We start from the raw sequence: 22,813 nt of genomic DNA on the forward strand, positions 1-22,813 counted from the left end.
CCCACACGGTGCTGACGTGAGAATATATCTCCATTTGGGTCTATCATCAGCTACGCACATAAACACCAAACACTTTTAATCTATGTCAGTGGACAACACGCCCCGTCAAAGTAAGTTGGGGTAGCATGTTTGTTAAGAGTCCAGTAACTCCAAATTGACACGAGGATTGCTATAAGTATGGGCCCCACTCGACTGGTTGCTGGTCGTGAGTATAATCCTCTCAATGGGGTCTTCAATCATCTACACAAATACACATTTAAGGTATGTAAAAGACAAGGGACTTGGTCAAAGTAGTTTGGGATAGCATGGTGTTAAGAGTCCAGTACCTCCAAAGTTGACAGAGTTTGGCGATAAAGTATGGCCCACACTTGGTGCTGACGTGAGAATATCTATCATCTCCACGGAGTCTTCTTCAGCTTACCCAAATACACACTTTTTAGATATGACAGGAACAAGGACTGCCTGGTCAAAAGTCAGTTTGGGTAGCATGGTGTTAAGAGTTCCAGGTAACTCCAAAGTTGACAGAGGTTGCGGATAAGTGTAAAGGCCCACACTGGTGCTGCCTGACGTGAGAATAATATCTCAATGGGGTCATTCATCTCATCTACACAAATACACATTTAAGCTATGTGAAGAACAAGAACATGGTCCAAAGTAAGTTGGAGTAGCATGGTGTTAAGAGTCCCCAGTTAAACTCCAAAGTTTGACAGAAGGGTTGCCTGATAAGTATTGGCCCACACTGGTGCTGCACGTGAGCAATATATCTCCATGGTGGTCTTCATCAGCTATCACAAATACACACTTTAAATTTAAGCCTATGTCCAGGACAAGCACGTGGTCCAAAGTAGTTTGGGATAGCATGGGTGTTAAGAGTCCAGTAACCTCCCAAAGCTGACAGAGGTATGGTGCGATAAGTAATGGCCCTACACACTGGTGCTAGACGTGAGTATATCTCTCCCATGGAGTCTTCCCACAGCTACGCACAAATACACATTTTAAGCTATGTGAAGACAAGGACATGGTCCAAAGTTATTATAATTTAATTTAATCCCCTTAACAACCGGAGTCACGGTTAAAAGATTGATAATTTAGTCCCCTTTTACGTACTATACCCTGTCAGTTACGTTTTTAAAATGCATGGGCAAATCGTATAATACAATAACAATTGGTGCAACCTTGCTCTGGTCGGAGAAATTGACGAGTGAAGACTTGATGTAAGCCCCTCGTCGTCATCACTGATTGTTGGAGTGAGAGTTCCCGGATCGTCAGGCACCAATACTACAATCCATTATCACTTATCTCTGTACAAGATATAGCCTTGCTCTGGTCTGAGGAATTGACGAGTATGAAGCGTACTTGATGTTAAGGCCCGTCATCGTGCCATCACTGATTGTGGAGTGCGAGTCCAGATCGTCGAGTGCACCCCACGTAACAGCCACATCAGAGCCCAGAGGGAGGTCCCACAGCCCCCTCCGGTTCACGTAGAAGATTACTAGGCCATCCCCAGTGAACTTGCTGCAGCCAGGTATCCTGCCACCGAACATGGTCAGGGTCGCTAGCAACCCACATGGGTACCTTAAAACAAGAATTTGTTTTACATTTCGGTCCTCCTATGTTTCTCTTATCCGGTCTAGTGACTAATTGAAGGCACTTTTACCTTGACCAAACAAAGGGAAAAAAGGATGTAAATGAGGATATACAACATAATTAACGATTGGACGTTGCTACTGCAATGCCGAACCATAACCCTTGCTCATTTATCAGGTTTTAATGTTCAATGAAATTTTATAATAGGGTGTAAAAGTGTTTAAGGGAAAATGTTCCAAAAAATTTATTGGGCATCTCGGAAATGTGAGCTCGTTTCCATCTCGGTAGAGAAAGCGCAATCCTTAACCCCAAGGCTATGGTGAGGGTCCTATCTTATTCACATCAGACTCACACAAAAGAGCGAATTTGTACAAATATACAGATCCCCGCTTTGGTTTCTGTATTATTCCCATCTAATTAATGAATTTCATTTTGTCATAAATTTCAACTAATCACAGTCGCAATCCTTATAAGAAGCCAATATTTCACAGTTTAAATTCTTAGAAACGCTATGCACCGAGATCTAATAATATCATGCACCAGGATTGTGTATGTTGAAAAAAACGGAGATAAAAAATCTCCACTGGTGCAATAAACTCGGCACAGCTTTAATTGCCATATTGTTTTTCCACCACACCTAATGAAAAAAGTAATTTTGATAATAATTCCAAATAGTTCTAGTTTGTGATTCCCCTAGAAAGCAAAAATGTATGAATACTTAAGAACGCTGCTGAGCTCTGAGATATGTTGATATTGTGGAACTAATTGATTGAGAGTGTCAAAGATTAGGGTGTTAATAATCTAAAAATTATAACCTTTGAGACGAGCCATTCATTAATAATTGGTTTCCATCCTCAATCCTTGGCCGCTTATCCGTACCGAGCAAATGACTTCACACAGAAATTCAATTTTTACCACCCACACCGTTGTGACATATACGATACGGATAATCGCATCTTATAACCACAAAGATTTTGCCTCGTGTCGCAGATTATATCTAGAAAATTATTCATGATGTTATCTTAAAAAATAGATTAACGGAAGATCTTGAAAAACGAGAATGATTTGGTCAAATTGGAGGAAATAAATTATTCCAGCAAGCAATCTACATTTTGTGTGGAGCCCTTGGTGGAATATATTGTCACTGGGCGAAATATTGAACTCACTAGTATTATTTATATTTATTCTCTATAAATAAATCTAAATGTAATATCTACTAACGCAATAAAACTAGACAGGTTTTTACAAATAAAGTAATTGTTGTATAAAACTGTCCCACTAATTTTAATTTTGTACTGACCCAACAATACCACTGTTAACGTATATCTATTTCTGCATGTCTATCCTCATGGTGTCTTGAAACGAACTGAACTATAGGCTATGAATTTGTAAATGAAGTTTCATTTCTAAATGAGGAACACTGAGTTTGGGTGATGGTGCTACGTCTCCTCCCATGTGATTTAGCTGAGGGAGCGCTGTAAGCGAATATTTGTACATTGGTCTTGTGCATAATCACGATAATACCTCATTAACAGATACGTAACGGTGCTCTTGATCTAATATCGATCTGGTCCTTACTGAATCTGAATGGAGTGCCGATGGCCGAGTGGTTTAAAAGTCGTTGGACTTTGGGTCTGAGTTAGAGATAGGCGCAGGTTCTAATCCTGTCTGTGACCACTTTTTATCAGTACCAATGACCTTGTACTGTAATCGACTCTCCCCCCGTTATTCTGTTTGATAAGATCCTCGCACAGGCCGGTGGGCCCATGAGAGCGTGACAGAATGAGTCCCATAAAAGGGGATCGGCCTCTCCTTAAAAAAAGGTGATATCCTCCGCCAACTGAGAGAGACGATTTTGGGGTTCTCGGTTAGTAATCATGTATCCGAGCCAACACATCCACCATGACTTCACAGCTTCCGCCATCTCATTCGCGGCATCCGAATTACTTACAAGTATTACACTTCTGTGGAGTTTGTTGGCCATCATCTATATAAGTGACACTTCCACTAGAATGTTTAAGTCACTTTCAATGCCAACTTAATTATTTCAATGTTAGGTTACGTTAGTTTGCCAGTTGCATAGTGAAGCGATTACGGCTATTAGCGCAAGTTAACCGGATCAAGCAACGTCGACCGTGGCTGCTTCTTGGATGGGTGACCGCTGAGCGATCCTGTCCTTGCAAGCAGCTCGCCTGCCCGGCCATTGGTGGTGGTTCGGTAGTCACCTTAAGGCCGTTGGTCCCCAAGTTAAGAGCCAGAGTGGGCTATTTCAATATTTTTTTGTGAATGTAACAGTCTTTTCAATTTCCTCTTATAAATATATAAACACACACTTTTTTAGGAAGGCTTTATTTTGGATTGGCTTAGATAATGATGAAACAAATTAGGCACTATTATTTCATTACAAGTGCGAGTATGACAGAGCAATTTTCTTACTCTATCCAATTCTTTAAAGTCAACGTAACTGCAACGGAGAGCCTGGGAAGCGAATAAGCCGAAGAACTGATACAGATACAGCAAACTTTATGTACATACACTTCACCAAGGCATCAGTGGTGGAAGAATCCAGTGGTACAGTCTGGTGTGCTAAACATTGCCCCTTAGAGACTCATGTACGTTAAAAATCTCTAAATAAAGCCGTGTCTCTGTATCATTGGCAATTGTTATATCGTAACCAAAGTACATACTTTTTTAAGAAACCGCACTTGTTAGAATCGTGTTATTGTACGCCCGTCTGTGCGTTAACTCTTGATAGCAAGGCCTCAGAGATGTTTAAACTTGGTATTTAGGGTCCTCGTGGTCTAAGGCAGGACCCTATTTATTTGGGGGTCCAAAAGGTCAGAGGGCAGTCAGTCCTGTCTGCCCTTCTGTTCCGAAGCGATTTAAAATATAGCCCCATAGAAACTTCAAATTTGGTACGTTATTTTCCTGTTGATCCAAGGAAGAGCTCTTTTGATTCTAGGGTCAAAGACAAGAAATAAGATAAGGATAAAAAAGTCAAAGATCAGTCTGTTTGTCTATGCGTGCACTATCTCTTGCGTCACGTTCTGTCATAGCCTCTGTTATGACTGTAAATTGTCCCTTGGTTTCCTTATCCTTATAATTTGTGTGATTTCCTACAGAGACATCCGAGACGTTTTAAACGTCGTTGGTTTAAACTTCGAGGACAGCCACATAAACGTCAGTCACATAACTAACACATTAAAACAAATTATACCATGTGATATTACTACTGATATAATCAAGCTTACCAACAAAAACGAAATGAAAACATCCTGTTCCTCTCCAGGGAGGTGCCCACTTGGCAATGTGTGAGTTCACGCAAGGGAAGAAAAATCCCTGAAATGTGACAATTGCTTTGGATCAAAATCGATACTGAAATATGTAATAACAAGTTAGAACAAATTAAACTTCATGACATTTTTAAATCAAGCTGTAAAAGGAGAATGTGATATACAACTCTTTATAGAAATATACTCATTATAGAAATGTTTGTGAGTTAATAATTCATTGGGTCGACATATACATACATTACATTAAATGCAAATTCTGGCTCATTTATCTTTACAGCTGTTTGTATAAAATGCTTCCAAAAATTTAAACATCTAAAATATGTGTAGTACATTTAGAAATGTGTTTTAAAATATTAAAATTATTGTTAGCTCACTTTCCCACTAAAAACTGTGTTGTGGTATTCTGTTTACAATAATATATCAGTTATATTAACAATATTAGCAATCTAAACATCCCCTGAAGGTAAACTTTTTTTATAGTGAGAACCAGGGAATAAGCGCGCATATCCCTCGAAAAAAGTGAAATTTTAATTATTTCTTCTGCTTAGAAATTGTTAAAAAATAAATCCTTAAGTATATAATGAAAAGGTATGATAGGATTCGCAGTCCAATATAAACCTTAAACAATCCTCATAACCACAGGTTTGAAACTAAATTATATTTAAAAAATAGAAGCAAAATAAAAATGATCAATCGAAAAGATATTTTGCAAAATTTTGACACACATCAGTAGACCGCATTGGTTCAAAAATGATATCTTGATAACAAGGTCAGTTACTGAAAAGAATATCATGAAATTATCTTTAGTGTTTTTAAAATAGTGGCCATTAAAACTTTTAAACTTTAAATATCTTAAAAACTAGCATTTTTTCAAGAATTGCAAGAATAACAGTTTTAGAGGAGGTTTTCAAAAAATCTATTGACACTAAATAATGATTTAAATTGAATAATAAAGAAGTCGTTCAGAGCAGATTTGTTGTGACAAGACAAGGCTCATATTGACAGCTGCCGTTTATTCAGTTTTTGTATTCTTGACTATTCGCTGAGAAAACTCAATCTTTTATAAAAAACACATACAGACAGACAGATGGGAAACTAAGCATCAGAGACTCATTGTTCATCATGGTGAAATGTTGTTTGTCTTGACCCTGAGCAATAACGTGGTAACCTTTGGTTTGTCTAGAGAGTTACGGAACACCTTTGTATAATTAGTACGCCAACATTCAAAGAGCTATATGATTTTCATGTTTATGAGTCTGTTAGTTCAAAACCGTACATAAATGTACAAACCTCTCTGGGTGGATGTAGAACTAGTGATAGTAAAATATGGTATAAAGATTTGTTATCCTGCTAACCTGCGCTAATCCCACTACAAATCTGCTGACACAGAAGCCGAGCCAGTCACACTGAAGGGCTATGAAGGGACCGAGGATGGTCGCCGAGGAGCAGACCACCATCGCCCAGAAGAGTAGATACTTTGGGCCAATGATGCGGGAGAGATGCCCCGCGGGAATCTGCAGTATGCAGTATCCCCAAAACATGGAGCTGAGGATGACACCTTTCTGGGCAATATCCCAAGGCAGAATCTACAAACAGGATTGTTGAATGAGTATAATCCAGGTCTCGTCTACAGATTAGTCGACTAAGACGCTGTCAGCTTCTTCATCCTTGTGTGTGCACTTAGTTGTTAATTGACTTCCATCAGCCAATGTGGCTTTCCCATATTTGAGTATTTTACTCCTGACATAGCTAGTTTAAAATTCAAAAAATGCTATAAGTATGATAAACGTGTTGGCTATTCCGAGAAATATTGTTGTTAGTTTGAACAAAATATGTTTAAAGGTTAAAAGAATACGTATACATATATTTGCAGTATTTTAAAAAACTGCAAATGATTCTATTGAACTTTTGGAACGTTTTAATAACCATACAATTTAGGAAGGGAAGGGAGCATCATTTGTTGTCAAAGGGATCTAGGGTGCGGATATCTCGCGACTAAAATAAACGCCCACTAGGACTACTAAAAGGTCTTGTAAATTGCCCTACGGTGGAATGCCAATCCTATACAAAAAGGAATGTGCTTGTTATTTTCCTTTCTTCTACTAAATAAGATAGGAGCACACCTTGCCACGAGTTCACTATAAGATTCCATGAAAAATTTTCTTAGAACTAAACATTGACTTTCCACTGTATTATTTTTTTTCGTTTTACTCTATGCATTAAAGTCTACACAAAGTCACACGTTAAAATCTCATTGATTTTACTCAGTTTGTTTATAAATTTAGTTTTCTGTTTTCTGCTATTTTTTGTTGCTACCTATAGTTACCCTTAAGGCCAATGAAAAAAATAATTCGTGAGTGTTCAGCCAAATCCCATGGAGTGACATGCATCATCATGCAACGCAATGTTGTCTATGTACAAATGAATATTCATGCAACATATTCAAGGTCAGTTTGGTTTACCAGATATCGTGTGGACAGACTGTCAAATGAAAATGATTTTTCCAATCCCTCGAGTGATAGACTTCGCAAACGTTCAGCCAAATGAGACCTATAGAAAACAAAAGGGAAGGGAGGGAGGGCATTGGGAGTGAGTGGAGTGTTGCAATTGTGGGTTCCCAAATTCAAAATGTGTCCCGTTTCCTGGTAAGGCCCTGAACAACTTAGAGCTAACGGTTTAAGGAAAAAATTTTTAAATGAATATACGAGTATATGACTCGTAATTTACTACAAACAAGCTTTTTTTGAATCGATAACGTTTATTCGTGATAAGGAAGTTGTAGGGCGTGTGAAATATAAATTTGTACACTTTTGAATACACAAATAACAACGGTTTTCCTCGATAGTTTACTCTGGTATGTATTTTAAACTCAAATATATGTTTTAAAAATCGTTATGGGTTAATACACTTCACTTATGTTATGGGTTGCGCCTATGGGATGAATTCCGGTTATTATTTGTTTCACATAAGAAAGAAACATGAGTACGGAAAAGATAAAAACTAACTAAAGAGAATTGCGTTAAACTACTCTCAGGAAATTACATATAGTAATTCTACCCGTGTTCATTTTGAATACAGAATATATTTTCGTTTTAAACATAAATATCAGACGTGAAAGAATATTAATAATTGAAATACATTATATAATTAAATACCAGGACTCCAACTACGTAGATTACATTTCTTTGAACATCTTCCAAAATGAAGTTATTAAACTTTTCACCTCAATTTTAAAAAATTAAGAAAAAACACAAGATTTTTAGTACCAAGAGCGTTGTATAGCGTCTGTGGTCACACCTTGTAATAGTAAAAATTATTAGACAATTGAAATTTGAAATCGTACACGACAAAAAGAACTAAACAACAATGGAAAAATATCTCCTTAGCTACAATACAATAAAGCTCTTTATTAGGCTTTGTTTTTTCGTATTTCCTTCATGATCGTAGTAAACAAAATCTACATTATAGTACACATAAACATTCATAACACAACATTGTTATCTCTATGAATTAAAGAACTGAGTATAGTAAAGTCCCTTAATAATCCTGTGATATAACTTAGCTTAAACTGAAGAGGCTTATTTTCAATATTATTGCACCAAAAAGTACAGTATCCGTTCAGTACAATACCGTGACGTCGGGTCGAGAATCTCTGGTGTCTGTCATAGCTACGATGGCCACGGACAAGTTCACCCTCAGGCAGTAGGACAACAGAAGACAAAAGAATGTCATCACCGCCTGCCAGTGCCTCGCCCCAACCCCTTCAACAGACAAGAGTTTACATGCGTCTTACCACTATCTGTAGCTTTACGTTTTTAATTAAATGTAAACCGATACAATAGAGTATCGAAAGACTTTAACAGAACATAACGAAGGAGTTATTGGACGGAAGGACAGACAAAGTAAGGTCTACCCTCTCACTTTGTGACTCCCACAATTCATAGATGTGTTTATCCTTGGACCAAGAGGAGCCAATTTTCAAGTCTCCAGGGCCTTTCCATCAAGATATATCTCATAGACGGTCAGACAGAGTACGGACTATCCTTTCACGTTTTGGCTCAACAATCAACAGAGTTCATCCTTGGATTAAGAGGAACCAATTTTCAAATCTCTAAGACCTTTTCATCAAGAGCTACCGCACAGACGGACAATCAGTGGCCGGACAACCCTTTTACCTTTTGACCTCCACAATCCATAGAGTTCATCCTTGGACCAAGAGGAATCAATTTTCAAAACTAAGACCTTTCCATAAAGAGTTATTGCACAGACAGACAGACAGAAGATCGACGGACTACTACTTCACATTTTGACTCCGCAATCCATAGAGTTCATCCTTGGACCAAGAGGAACCAATTCTCAAGTCTCTAGGATCTTTCCAACCAAGTGTTATGGCACTGACGGAACAAACAGAGGAGAAAATGCCCGTTTGATCTTTTGACCCCACAATCAATAGAGTTCACCCTTGGACAAAGAGGGACCTACTTACAATTTTTTTTATTTAAATTTTTAAAATTGTATCATTGTATTGGTTAATTTTTTTCTCTCTGAACTCGATACAGTTTTCGGGTATGTTTGACTCATATTATTTCTCTCCTTTTTTCTTTCTTTCGTAATGTACTATCTTCTCACCTGGTGAAGAGGTTAGATTTCTAATCCTCGAAACGCTGCGTTTATACACTTTGGCAGCATATAACTAATGGCAAATATCTGAAAGTATCATTATCCTTTAGTCCTTTCATCGCCAATAACAAACATTAAACAAAGAACAATATGTAAAGTATTTCTTACGAAATGAATCTTTTTAGCTTCTTTAGATATGAAACGTTGAGTTGCAAGTGCTTAAACATTTCTTTAGGTGGGGATAATTCATTCTTTCGTAATACGCACGAGAAGAATTTAATAGTGCTCTGACTGGAGTCCGTGGTGAGACGTTTTGTTGACAAGGAGAGAAAATGGGGACATAGTTCCTTACATACCTAGTCAATAAATTACAATTTAAAAAATACATAATATAACTAATATTGGTGCATAAGTGATTTTCATCATAGAATAATAAACAACGAAAAATGTGATAAAGCAGTAATGTTAAAAATTATTTTTTTATCACAAATAGGAACTAAATAATCTTTTCTAATGATGACATCGAAAGATTGAGCATATGATTTAATATATTTCGTACTTAATAATATATTACTAAAATAATTTATTGGAAATAGTGAAACATTGCATATCAAGAAGCTAAAATATTTTTAGCGTACTTTCTCTTTTTGGAAATATATTCTTCCAAGTGGATCAGTGCTTCAGGGAGTTGGGTGTTTTTTAAAATATTTTTCTTGCCCAAATGCATTTTTTATAAAGTAAAAAACATGTTAGTTCCAAAAGCTACAACTCATTTATATAGGCAACTGTACAAATTTCATTTTTTATCGTCAGCCGTTTTTATTTTGGCTTGATTACGATAAATAAAAGAAAAAGAAATAATAATTTCACAAGGCATTATACTAAAGAGCTGTTGAGTGTAAAGTTATATAACCCAACTGTGTAAACCCAAAATACCTTAAGACCTGTGGCTGCACATGCACGTTACAAATAACAATTATTAATTATTTTCTTAATAATTCCAAATTTAAATATGTCTCATCCTGGAACTAAATTGTCCCAAACATATTTATGAGAAATCAATTTTATGTTCTAGACATAAACGATCTCATTGCCAAAAATTATTTTAAATACCCACTGATTAATATTGGTCAATGTTCCAAAATATTTACACCCTTAATTTAAAAAATAATAGCAACAAAGTAATGAGACGTGTTGATCATAGTAACTCTAGGCATTAATGCATTATCAAATTAGTTGGTCAGGAACTCCTTGTTAATGAAAGTTAGAAAATGCCAGTTTCCGGAAAAAAAATTACCTGGAGGGCTGATCAACCGAGGGGCAGACTCGTGTTCGGGGACAGAGGAAGGTGTCCGCGAGGTGTCCATGGTGTTACAGAGGACATTTGTTCGGCAATACTAACGCGGGTTGATAGAACAAGGAAACATTATCACGCCAATATTTATAATTGGTCGCCACGGGTAGGGTACGATAAGCGGGCCCGGTTTTTTATATCGAAATTGGCAAAGATATTACTTAATCATAACCATCGATATAATCAATCGATACTGATTAATTATTTTGAACAATTAACTTAAATAATCCAAATCAACAGCTGTAGTACACGTAAGGTAATATTCGAATTTTACATAAGTAACATTTTATTATTAAAAATGGCAGTCAAACTACACGACATTGTTTTTTTAAAGATGATAAGACACGTTTTTCGTGGCTTCAACATGTTGGACTAGTACCAAAAAAAACCATTATGTGAAATTTGTGGGAAAGAAACAACTGTAACTGCGAGGGGAGCAAATATGGTCGTCTTCAGTTTTCCTAATTTTGGTTATAATAATTTGTTTGATCACTGTAAATATTAAAATTCACTTATTAATTTAAAACATATGATTGTTATTGAGGACTATAGTTACTTTTATATCGATTGAGAGTCTAGGATTTGAGATTCGAACATTAGGTATCGATGATTACATTCTTCGATATAAATAACCGGGTCCACTTATCGTACCCTACCCGGTTGCACTCCCCGATATAAATAACGCCATACTGGTAATAAGTGTCTTTCAAACTAATATACTGTTTGAGATATTTTTTGTGCGAAGATATTTTTTCTGTTGTAATCTAGCAAACTAATGTTTTGCTGTTTTGTTAATTTTGATTTATTATATTATTACATAACTATCACGTACTTTACTATTTAAAATATAGCCTGCTATATCACGTTGTTAGGACTTTGAAGAGCGATGGATGTATTAGTTCAAAAGCACACATGGCATTTCTTATAACGATGAGAGGGCAGTGTATATACGAGTACACCACTACATTGTTTATAGTATAGTGTTATATAATTAAGGAACAAGATTTATTCTCTAAAGCCAACTATAACAGTAACCATTACATTAATACATAAAAAACATCATATGGTTGAGAAATAGAAGTTAAACAGCTGACCGATTTGCTAGCACAGAACACTCCCTCCCCTGTAATATATACGTCCCTCCTCTGTTTGGGGTTGACGTCTTTGAACAGGAAGAGGGATTATTCTTAAAATTTTGATTGACGTAAAGTATTCTGATATGTTTTCCGATTTGGGTCTACTATTTTTCTTCCTCTAGGTGATTGGTAAACGTATTTTGTATAACCTGATCTGTGACATTTTCATATATGGTGATGATAGGAACTCTTTGATCTCCATGGATTATTGGACACAGCCCAGACCAGGCAGAAGTTCTGCCCTCTACCACCAGTCTCACGTCACATTAACCGTCATACCGGCCATACTCTCATTATGTATTTATCACAGCTGATTGATTATAAACGTCGAGCCCTAATCGTCTGCTATTAGTTGTCTGCTACAAACAGTGCCGGTTTTAGCACTACTAGCGCCCTGGGCGAGATATCTTCAGCGCCCCCTAACTGCAATTCAATTACATACGAAAAAAGGCAATGGCGCCCCTCTTCGTCCGGCGCCCCTGAGCGGTCGCCCAACCGCGCCCTACCTTAACGCCTCTCGGCTACAAACTATTTTGCTGTATAAAGGATTATACAAAATACATGTCACTTTAAAATCTAATGTTAAAAGAAAATATAACGTACAGTATATTAATAAGGAACTACCAAAGGGCAAAACGTTCATGGTATGTGTCTAATTATCTCCTATTGGAAAAGAAAAACTATAAAATATTAACAATTGTGAGGACGGATCTCGTGACGTTAGTTTCCAGGACTCCAACCTATACTATAGTATGACCTTGATTTGGCTCTGCAATCGTCCAATGATTCTTCTCTAACATGAGCTGAAATCAACTAGATAGCTTTTTTTAAACGTAGCAAACCCTTCAAAGTTGATATTATATGCAGAATTAATACCACTCTCGTCCTTCTTATATGGAATTAAGGGATATATGGTGAAGAAAAGTACATTAAGAGTTCGCTGTTGATAAATTATAAACTAGGCTCAGTACAAAAATTTTACTGTAAATGATTAACGCCAATAAATCGACAAAATAAGTTTTGTTTGTTGCCCATTACCACATTATAGGTAATATATCCCTAAAGTTCATATAGAACGGTATATAAAATCTACTCATACTGTTCAATATCCCTAAACATCTATAACAACTCATTTTACCTGAATACGAGTCATTAGTACAATTACGAGTATTTCTGTGCACAGCTAACAGAGAAGTTTAGGAAATCTAATTCTTATGTAAAACCATATTAGTCTTTTTAAGTAGTAACATGAGAAACAGGTATAGCCTAATGGCAGTATATGTATACTATTACAAAAATATAGTATATGTTTAGTTTAATCTTTTCAATGTCTGACAATTTTCAATGTTGTGTTTAAGTTGTTACAGAATACTACACATATATAACAGCTTTTATTTTATCGTAATATAGTAGAGGTACCTTAAAAATTGCGTATCATGTCGTATTTTTATATCAATCAGAACCACAAAAGTACTTATTTTTATTATGGAGTATTTAATACATAGGTTTTAGGTACCTAGCATTAGAGCAGTTATATGTGACGATAATAAATATAACGCATTTGGTAAACTTTTTGCTTAACTTATTCAGGCGTGTCTTAGTTTACGATGTGTATAATATTATCATAAACTTTGTGTACCGTATCACAAAATGCTAATTTGGAAATAAAACGTTTCTAGATATGTTAGCGGCCCAATTATTTCAACCCAGTTCTGAAATATATTGTTTAAGATAAGCAGGTATGATAAGTGAAGCTATTTTCCCACTAATTAAATTATTTAGGAGGTCTTCCGTCTAAATTAATGAAGCCCATTAACACAGGAAGTGATTTAGTATTTTGCTGGTTATGTTACTATTTTTACATTTCCACGATAATACCATATTGATAATGTTCAAATAAACATTAAAAAACAATTGAAAACAAATAATGAGCTAATTAGTACAAATATAGATGTAACAACAAATAAATTTAATATCTAAAAGAAACCAATATTTTAACGAGATAACATTAAAGTGGATGAGATCTAAAATAAACGACGCTACTGTTAATAAAAAATAGTTCATGCAATGAAGTTGACATTTTTGCTAGGTCGAAGAGTTGAGAGCTAGGAGTATTGATTGATTCACATCACGCTGAGGCTGTAATCTAGATGTCAGGTTGGCATTCATTACAACAATGAGTCCATAAAAAAAAGTCTAGCGCTACTGACCTAGTCGAAAAATTCTCGAAACAGAGCTGAGCTGGAGATAGTTGCGGTTATCACGTCCCAGTGCAAATAAGTGGTGAGATCCAGTGGCAAGGGGGCACGAAATCTGATTGGCTCTAACAGAGGAGGGCAGGTCACTACAGAATTTAGAACTTTTTAGAGTACTTGGTTTCTATCCTCGAGCGAATGGAGTCCGTAGACATTCGTGCTGACCAGAGTAAGAGTCGGGGTTTCTGGCTACCTCTCTCAGATCCAAGAATCGGACAAATCTCCTCTGGACAGATTGAAGTCTATTAATAAAACCCACTTGCTGCGGTGACCACATCACGGATTCATACTCAAGGAACTGCAGGACCAGGGACTTGTAAAGGAGAACAAAATTTTGTTTCGAAATTGCAAGAAACGCACCTTAGCTTTATTATTCAAAAACTTAATTTTCCTTCAGACAAATAGAGATTATTCACATTGCAACGTGGCTTTAGTAACCATTCGTTGTTACGTCTTGTTATTGTATTTATTTATTTTTGGCACTTATGCTATGCATTTTGCTTAGTGATTAGATTGAGATGGTACAATAAATTTACCTGTTGTACTTCACTTGAACGTGTTTTATCATCAGGTTTTGTATATGTTAAATATGTCCGTATGTTTGTCCTCTTCATACATCCAAGGAACAAAAACACTGCCACTATTCACGATGACGAGTCTATGAAGGTATAACTCAATATTCTGATATACACTTTGCAGTGCAGATAATGTAGAAGAGATGTGTGGTATAATTTTGTATCGTCTGAGGCGTCATATACGTACTTTAGAAGCTCTCCGATGTGTGGTCAGAAAATTTGCACCAACTAATTGTCTCCTAAAAATATTTTCTAAATACTTAGTGAGTGCTTAACATATTTGCGACATATTATTCCTATAACTGATTGAAAAAAAAACAGTAAGTCACACAGTAACAAAAATCACATGTTACTTTAAATTGTCTATTAAACTCATTAAGAAGTGAATTTTGAAATACGGTATCATTTAAGTGGCATACGGTTAACTCAATATTGATCTAACGTATTGCACATATTTTGAAAGGGCATTAGATATATGAACATAAAAATATGAATCCGTAGTACGGGACTAAATGCTTTTAAGGTTCCACATTCTGAGAATAATTATATGTACTTGCATAATATAATAAGAGGTCAGTCTTTCTTTTCGCCTGTTGTATTTTGGTCTGTCTGCATACACTCGTTTCGGTTATAGGAAATACCAACATTTTAGGAACGGGAAATCGGTTGCCTGGTATTGGTCTTTGTCGTCAGTTTGTTTTGTTTAGTGAAGTGGTGTTGGAATATATAGGTTATGAACTAAGTGCGATGCAAATGATATATTATTCATCCTATTAGTTTTTGTGTCAAGACAATCAAATAATTTTAAGAGTTTACAAATTATAAAAATGGGAATATTTTAATATGAATTGTAAAGTATGTACTCAAAATAACACAGCGAAGTACAAGTGTCCAACTTGTAGGATACCTTAGTAAGTTAAGTTTTGTCATCACTTATTCATTATTGTATAAATCGTGTTTGAGATTGTACGATCATAGAAACAGGTTCCCTATTTTAGCTGGTCTGTTTGTACATATATCTCTATCCATCAGTGTCATATCTTCAAATTTGGAGAGTTAGTTGAAAAATGTTCCTACTGTTATTTATATCAATAACATGACCAGGTCACTATGAGGTTCTGTGGTGTTAGGAGTATAAACAATTAAACAATTTTTATGGGCTTCAAACAAAATTTATTGTTGATATTTTTTCGGCTTAGAGACCAATTTGCACTTGCTAAAAACTGTTCAGAATTCCTCCTCTAGTGTGAGATGTTGAAATGAATTATTTAGTGTGAGGAAACAAAACAAAGAAGGAAGGATACTGGTTATTTTAACTGTTATGGTTAGATATATTCTTTAGTAAAATTACATTACACAAAACAATGTGAAGGATGTATGGGTAGGACACATTGACAGATTTCACTTTTTGGGTAATTTTTTAGTTTTAGATCTTCCTCATTTATTTTCTAAAGTAAAATCATAATTTCTATAGTAGTTCAGTTAAAATAATAGATTGGCCACAAGTAGACTACAATGACAATGCTACATGTTTTACGTGTGTCACAAGGTGTCAAACATGTTTTTCTTCAAAATGGTCAAAAGTGACTAAATGTTACACTGTTTTGCTTGTTGCATTTTTATAAATATACATAGGCCTAGCCAATATAGTTTTTTATTCATCATTAAGTTATTACTTTTTATGGTATGAAATCAGTACCAAATTATCAATTAGAAATAATTAAACTATTTCCTACCAAATACAAAAACATTTGGTACTTCTAATTAAACAGAGAGGCAACCGATAATAAACGGGATTTAGCAACTTTGGGTGGGCAGTTACACAATAAATACTAATGGTAAGGTTAGGTTAGGTTAGTAAACCTAAATCGCTTAACCACATCAGCCGCAGCGTGTTTCAAATAGGTGGCTTCTGTTAAATCAGAAATTACCAGACATTTTATTTACAATTAATGTTTATCAGTTTTTTCATTCAATCAATAAATTATTAATAGATTTTAGATTTTAAAACAGCTGAATTTGATTATATTTTAAATATCTATAATGTAATTCGTGTCAACATTTTCATATTTTTCAAGCATTTTTAATAAAAAAAGTAGAGTTGTTAATGTTAACATTATTGGGTAACAATTTGGAAGTTAGGTTTTAGGTAAGTTTTTTTTTATTTACATTAATTATTTGTAAGTTATTCCCCACACAGAACCAAATCTCTTCCGTTCCCCCGTTTGTGGTTGGCCTACTGTTAAGTGGGTATGAGGTTAAATTTGGGTTATTATTATTAATTATTGGTTACTTTTTAGTACGTTCCTTGTTAAAATTCGTGGTAATGAAGTTTACATTAGCAGGAATATTTTAAAGTTGTTTTTAGTCATGACGGTGGCTGTCCGTAAACCCAATATTTACTAAGTTGAAAACACGGTTTTTTATATTTTAATCATTAATATTTAATCTAAGCCTATCAAATAACGGACAGACTTCTGTATGAGGTGCTCTAAATAAGTTAATTGATTTCATCAATCAATAGCTAGTTTATCAGTTTGGTAAGGTAGATACTTACAAATAGTACAAAAGTGTGTATGATAATTTTTTCCCAAATCAATTCTTTTACTTTAAAAAAAATTATTACAATTTTTTATTTAGTAGACCTATTTTAGATCTGTTATCGATTAATGGCTACAATATAATAAGCGGCCACCACCACAATTGTATCATCGTTATTCATGAGTATTGAATTCTCAATATTCATATCTATCTAAAAATACTGAATGCAAAATATCTAACTAACCATATTATATAATAGGTATTTTAAATAACAATACAGTTCCATTACAGATAGGCAGTATTAGTGTCGACCAGTAACAGGTTATTTAGTGGGAACTTATTACCAAGATATTGTTATTTCAGTAACAGCTGGGCTGAATAATTTGATGTTCTCAAAACGACTTTCTGGAGGTTACTGAGTAACCAGTAACAGCCGAGGCCATTTCGTACAAGCAATGAGGCTAGGAATGGAAGTATTACACTGTGGAATGTTATTATGCGATATAAGTAGGTTTAGATTATGTTATTGTTAATATGTTACCAGTAGTACCAAACTTGAAAGATAACCTAAACAAGCGCTCATGTGATCTGAGCTTGAATTGTGGGGTACATCTTAAAGGATGATTTTCTCTTTTATGCCCACACTGATGGTCAGGGGCATTTCCATTCGGTACTTTCCTGACCTCAAATCAGGCCCAAGATTATCCAACTTTTCTGACAACAGATCATGTTACTACGTACAGGTTACTGGAACGTAATACTCAACAAATGAGTTTGTTATAGGTTATTGACAAACAACAGTATATCTCTAGCAACCATTACTCAAATACCATTCACATGATTTAACTTGGTTTCAATTAATTTGGAACAATAATGTCGAACTGAATTACGTTATAAACTTAAGCAGCATAGTACTTTATTAGTACTTTACAGGGTAAACAAGTCCGACAGTATTTAAATCGTTATAATGTATAGATTGGCCTTTCATGTGTTAATTTGTTTGTGTTGGTGGCCGCTTATTATACTGTAGCCCGATTAATAAATTTGAACAGGTCTATTATCCAACTGGGACTTTGTTCCAATAAGGTGCCTCTAATTTGATACATCAATAATTATATTAGTTCACATTCGGTAACGGGTACATTGATAGTTTATAGTCAGATGCTTGGAGTACTTTATATTTAAAAATACAAGAAATAAAACGAAAATAGATCTACAATTATGTTTTTAATTCCAAAATACACTTTTGCTGTTGTTTTCATAAAAATCAAACGAATCTTGTAGCTACGGGAGAAAGGGTTGATTAAAAGTGAATGTTGAGGTTAGCTGCAGTTCACCTTCCTCTTAGTGCAGCGTCCGAAATCTGACATTGCCACAGACTTGACTCCTGGAATTTGGAGTCATGTTCATCTAAAGAGATAAAAAGAAAGTCAGAGATGAAGAAGCTCAAAATGATCTCCTTACATTGTTTTCACTGGAGTCTAATCTGTGACAGCGTCAGAATTCAGACACTGCATTAAGAGTAAGGGGAACTGGAGTTAAACTCAATATTATATAATTGATTCAACCCTTTCCACCTGCAAATCTGCATTTTCAGAATAATGCATCTGCAAATAAGAAAACATTTTACATTACAACAATTTTAATTACCAGGTAAGTGTTTTTTATAAAGTGTAAAAAGAGTGGTGTCAAAATAGAGCCTTGAGGCACAAGTTATCATATCTCTGTTATATAAGTACGAAAACATTCTACAACAGTGTTGTATAGTTATAAAAGACAGCTTGCCAATCAAAATGCCATAGACGCTAAAGTGTCAAGGCATTTGACATGTTGTAAGATCTGAAAAGGACCTTGTGTTTTTTTTTTTAATCTGTAGCAATGTTTTAATTAAAGAATAACTAATAAATTGATAATTCACAATCACATGTTTCTACTCTATATTAATACTCATACAGCAACTTGTTATAATATGTTGTTTTCTTCTAGTAGTAAAAATTAATATTGCTATTTTAATTCCAGCTGCTCTTTGTCCTGCTGGAAGCAGCACAAAGGTACCAACTGTTCCCCCGTCGTTGAATCAGTGATATCAACCTCTGAAACATCCAATCTGTACAACTTTCCAACTGAAGAGACAGTGCCTTTGGAGAAATTAAAACTTTTGGGTAATGTTGTCCTAGTTCGTATATTTAACACGTGTCTAATAGTTGCTAATGTTAATATAACTCTGACTCAATGTTTTAGTTCAATGAAGTTATTGAAATACACATATTGTTACTTATTAAATGAGGATACAGTAGACATGCATTAATCCAACTTGTTCAGCACTTGGCTAATGCCAGGAATAGTCTTGTATAACAGGTGGAAATTTTATCATAGGGTGTAGGCCCGGAAGAATTCCAATTAGTAAAAAGTAATATGCAATATATTAGTTCAATAGGTCATAATCTAACTGACTTAAGTTACAAAATGGGTTAGCTTAAGTACTCAGTTACAGCTCTTATCCAGCCAAGAGCTGGTGTCCACAAAAGCCAGTGCTTAGAATTAACTACTCAAAGGAACAGCCACAATAGAGAAACATTTTGCTGGCTTTTACTAGTCTTTGATTCCCCCCCCCCCCCCCATGTAACTTCATTATTTTTTTATTCAGATCCATTGGAAGCAATCTCTTGTTTCTGTCTTGGTTAGTTATAAGATAGTCAGGCATTTTACAAACTACATATTCTATACTTCTGAACCAGTTTAAATTTGCCCTGAACTTCCTTTACTGTTCTTTTACAACTTTTAAAAGCTGTGTCTTATATGTGCATGGCTAAATTTACTTTATTTTCCTACTGTATAGAAACAATTATTGTTCACTAATCTTAGCCTATATTATAGAGCACAATCAAGAGCTGAAGAACCTGTTGTGCAACCGGCACCTGAGAGATCTGCTGATAGCCTTGGACAAGTCACCCAACCCACCCGATGGCAGCCATGCAGCAGGCTATGCTGGAGCCCATCTTCGTGGAGTTTGCTGACGAGTGTCTTAAAGTGGTGGAACCTGCAGAAGAATCCCAATAGAAGTGAAAAATTCTTGTGTTGATCAAGACTTTAGTAGATTTTGTGACTTGTGACAATGCAAAGGGAGGAGAAACAGCTGGAGGTCGCCTTGGACGCGATCATCCTCAGAGTGAACGATCTGAAGTATTCGATAGGGTCTATGGTGGCCAAAATCGAGAACGAGTACGAGACCATAAACTGGCCTCAGTTCTTGGACAACTTCGCTCTGATCTCCGGCCAACTGACCGCTCTGTCCAAGATGCTGGCTCACGACAAGTCTCCACCCTTAAGGAACCTGACCGTCCTCCCACTGCACCTGACGCCTGAGCGAGACGAGGAGTTGGTGCGCCTTACGGAACACCGGATTCCGGCCTTTTCCCACGCCATCGTGCCGGACTACCTGCGCACCAAGCTGGAACCCGAGATCGAGCACAAGATACACGTGCTGGAGCAGAAGGCCGTGTCCATGACTATGGAGCAGTACCAGAAACAGGTGGCCACCTACACCAAGGTGGTGAGCCACGTGTGGGAGGTGGTCAGCAAGATGAGGGAGGAGTGGGAGAGTGAGGGGAGTGCGAGGGGAGGAGCAGCACAGACCTCGTCTGTAGCGGACACGCACATGCTTGTCGCCGCAGTCGCCATGGGGAAGGGCCTCAAGCCTCTGGTAACCGCAGGGTGTGCAGCCCAATGTCCCGGGGGGATGATGGTGGCTCCTGTAGGACCCCCTGGAGGCCCTATGAACCCTAACCAACCCGGCATGGGCCCCATGGGGAAGGCTCCGAGTAGCATCAAAACAAATATCAAAGCTGCCAACCAGATACATCCGTATGCCAGATAAAATAATCATACAAAGGAACAGTAAAACTTTTCAATTCAAGTATTGGATAAAAATTATGATCTTCAATATTCTGTTGACTTTTACGTTATTTTCAACAAAGCTCTCAATAATACTTGTTTAGTTACTATTACCTTTAATATACTTTTTGTAAACAAATATCTTGGTTAAAATTGTACATGTTTTCATCAAGTCTTTTATTGAAAATTATATCATTTACAAGAGCAACAAATGTTAAATTTTTTAGAATTGTGTGTTAGATACATCTGTCTGCCTGTTCCTCAAAAGTACTTTGCAGTTTGTATACAATAAAATACATAAATAACTATGCTGTCTTGTAATGATTTTCCTCCATGTAATATTGTATTGGAATGAAAAGTTATGAATATTATTTCTTAGCACGGAACATAATAAATTTAAGTTCTGTTCCTGAATGAGTTTCAATGTTCTATTTAAATCTTATTTGTATCGTCTAGTAAAATTTTAAAATTTTTTATTTATGGCTAATAAGGCCAACTAACGGTAATAGCAGTAATCTTGGTCCTTACAGTGTGTTGTAACATTGTTTATGTAATTAAATTCTTGAAATATTTCAGCTTTGCTATGGAGAGCATTCACCTTAACAACATGTGTTGACTGTACATTACTCTCCACAACAAGACTAAAATATTTCAAGAATGTAATTATGTAAACAATGTTACGATGCACACTGAGTTTTATACCCAAATGTATCAAAGAAGTGTTTCTGTAAAAAAAAACTGTTTTGTTCCAATCCTTCTGTTTAAAAAACTTGATATAGAGCTTCAAAAGAATATCAAGATTAAAACTAAAGATTGCTATCTTGTTTCCATTTAAAATGAAGGCAAGTCATAGGTCAGCCATAGGCTTCTCGGTGAAGAAACCAACTTTTTTACTTGTATTAGAGAGTTAATACATGGATTAAATAAAGATGAAAAGATTTCCCTTACAAAGAACACTCATTGAAATTATTTTTAATAAGTGACCATAGTTCTGAGAATTTTCCAGTGTTCACTGGAATATATAATTTTAGTTTGTCAACTGGGGAGTTTCCACTTTGCTTAAAAAAGGCAATTGTGATACCAATTTTTAAAAAGGGGATTGTACACAGCCCAATTGTTTCCGCCCAATATCCCTGCTGTCAGTATTTGCTAAAGTACTTGAGAAGATAGTCAAAAGGCGTTTAGTTGACTTTTTAAATAAACATAACTTTTTCAGTAACAACCAGTTTGGTTTCCGAGAAGGCATGTCTACTGAGGATGCCTTACTTCATTTTATGGAGGCTGTTTATAGCTCAATTAACAATAATAAAAAAGTTTCTGCATTATTCGTTGACATAACAAAAGCTTTCGATACCATTAATCATAAAATGTTGTTTGGAGAAGCTGTGGATAGCGGGTATTAGGGGATTATCACATGACTGGTTTTCCAGCTATCTTTCTGAGAGGGAGCAAAGGGTTCGAATTGGCAATACCCTAAGTGATGCAGGTTTCTGTTGATTTTGAAGTGCCTCAGGGCTCGGTCCTGGGGCCTATCCTTTTTTAATGTACATTAATGAGT

At 35.7% G+C, this 22,813-nt stretch overlaps 2 protein-coding genes across 3 annotated transcripts; one reads left to right on the forward strand and one right to left on the reverse strand.

The window, feature by feature from the left end:
• Positions 1–132: 132 nt before the first annotated feature.
• On the reverse strand, positions 133–10,888 carry LOC124373701 (sialin-like). The gene is made up of 6 exons (XM_046832048.1): positions 10,798–10,888; positions 8,511–8,641; positions 6,236–6,466; positions 4,839–4,926; positions 1,308–1,555; positions 133–240 (listed from the first exon to the last, which is right to left on the reverse strand). Exons 1-6 carry the CDS (start codon positions 10,865–10,867, stop codon positions 133–135), a joined length of 876 nt encoding a protein of 291 aa, XP_046688004.1. The 5' UTR covers positions 10,868–10,888.
• A 4,596-nt stretch (positions 10,889–15,484) lies between these two features.
• Positions 15,485–21,563, forward strand: LOC124373698 (mediator of RNA polymerase II transcription subunit 8-like). 2 transcript variants are annotated; one of them, XM_046832046.1, is made up of 3 exons: positions 15,485–15,731; positions 19,381–19,523; positions 20,239–21,563. In XM_046832046.1, the coding sequence occupies exon 3, from the start codon at positions 20,477–20,479 to the stop codon at positions 21,236–21,238; it is 762 nt and encodes a 253-aa protein (XP_046688002.1). In that variant the 5' UTR covers positions 15,485–15,731; positions 19,381–19,523; positions 20,239–20,476; the 3' UTR covers positions 21,239–21,563. The 2 variants fall into 2 exon arrangements, with proteins under 2 accessions (XP_046688002.1, XP_046688003.1); XM_046832047.1 differs by lacking the exon at positions 15,485–15,731 and adding an exon at positions 15,857–15,875.
• The last annotated feature ends 1,250 nt before the right edge of the window (positions 21,564–22,813 follow it).

This window comes from Homalodisca vitripennis, unplaced genomic scaffold (genome assembly GCF_021130785.1).
Source record: "Homalodisca vitripennis isolate AUS2020 unplaced genomic scaffold, UT_GWSS_2.1 ScUCBcl_6177;HRSCAF=13262, whole genome shotgun sequence".
Lineage (NCBI taxonomy): Eukaryota > Metazoa > Arthropoda > Insecta > Hemiptera > Cicadellidae > Homalodisca > Homalodisca vitripennis.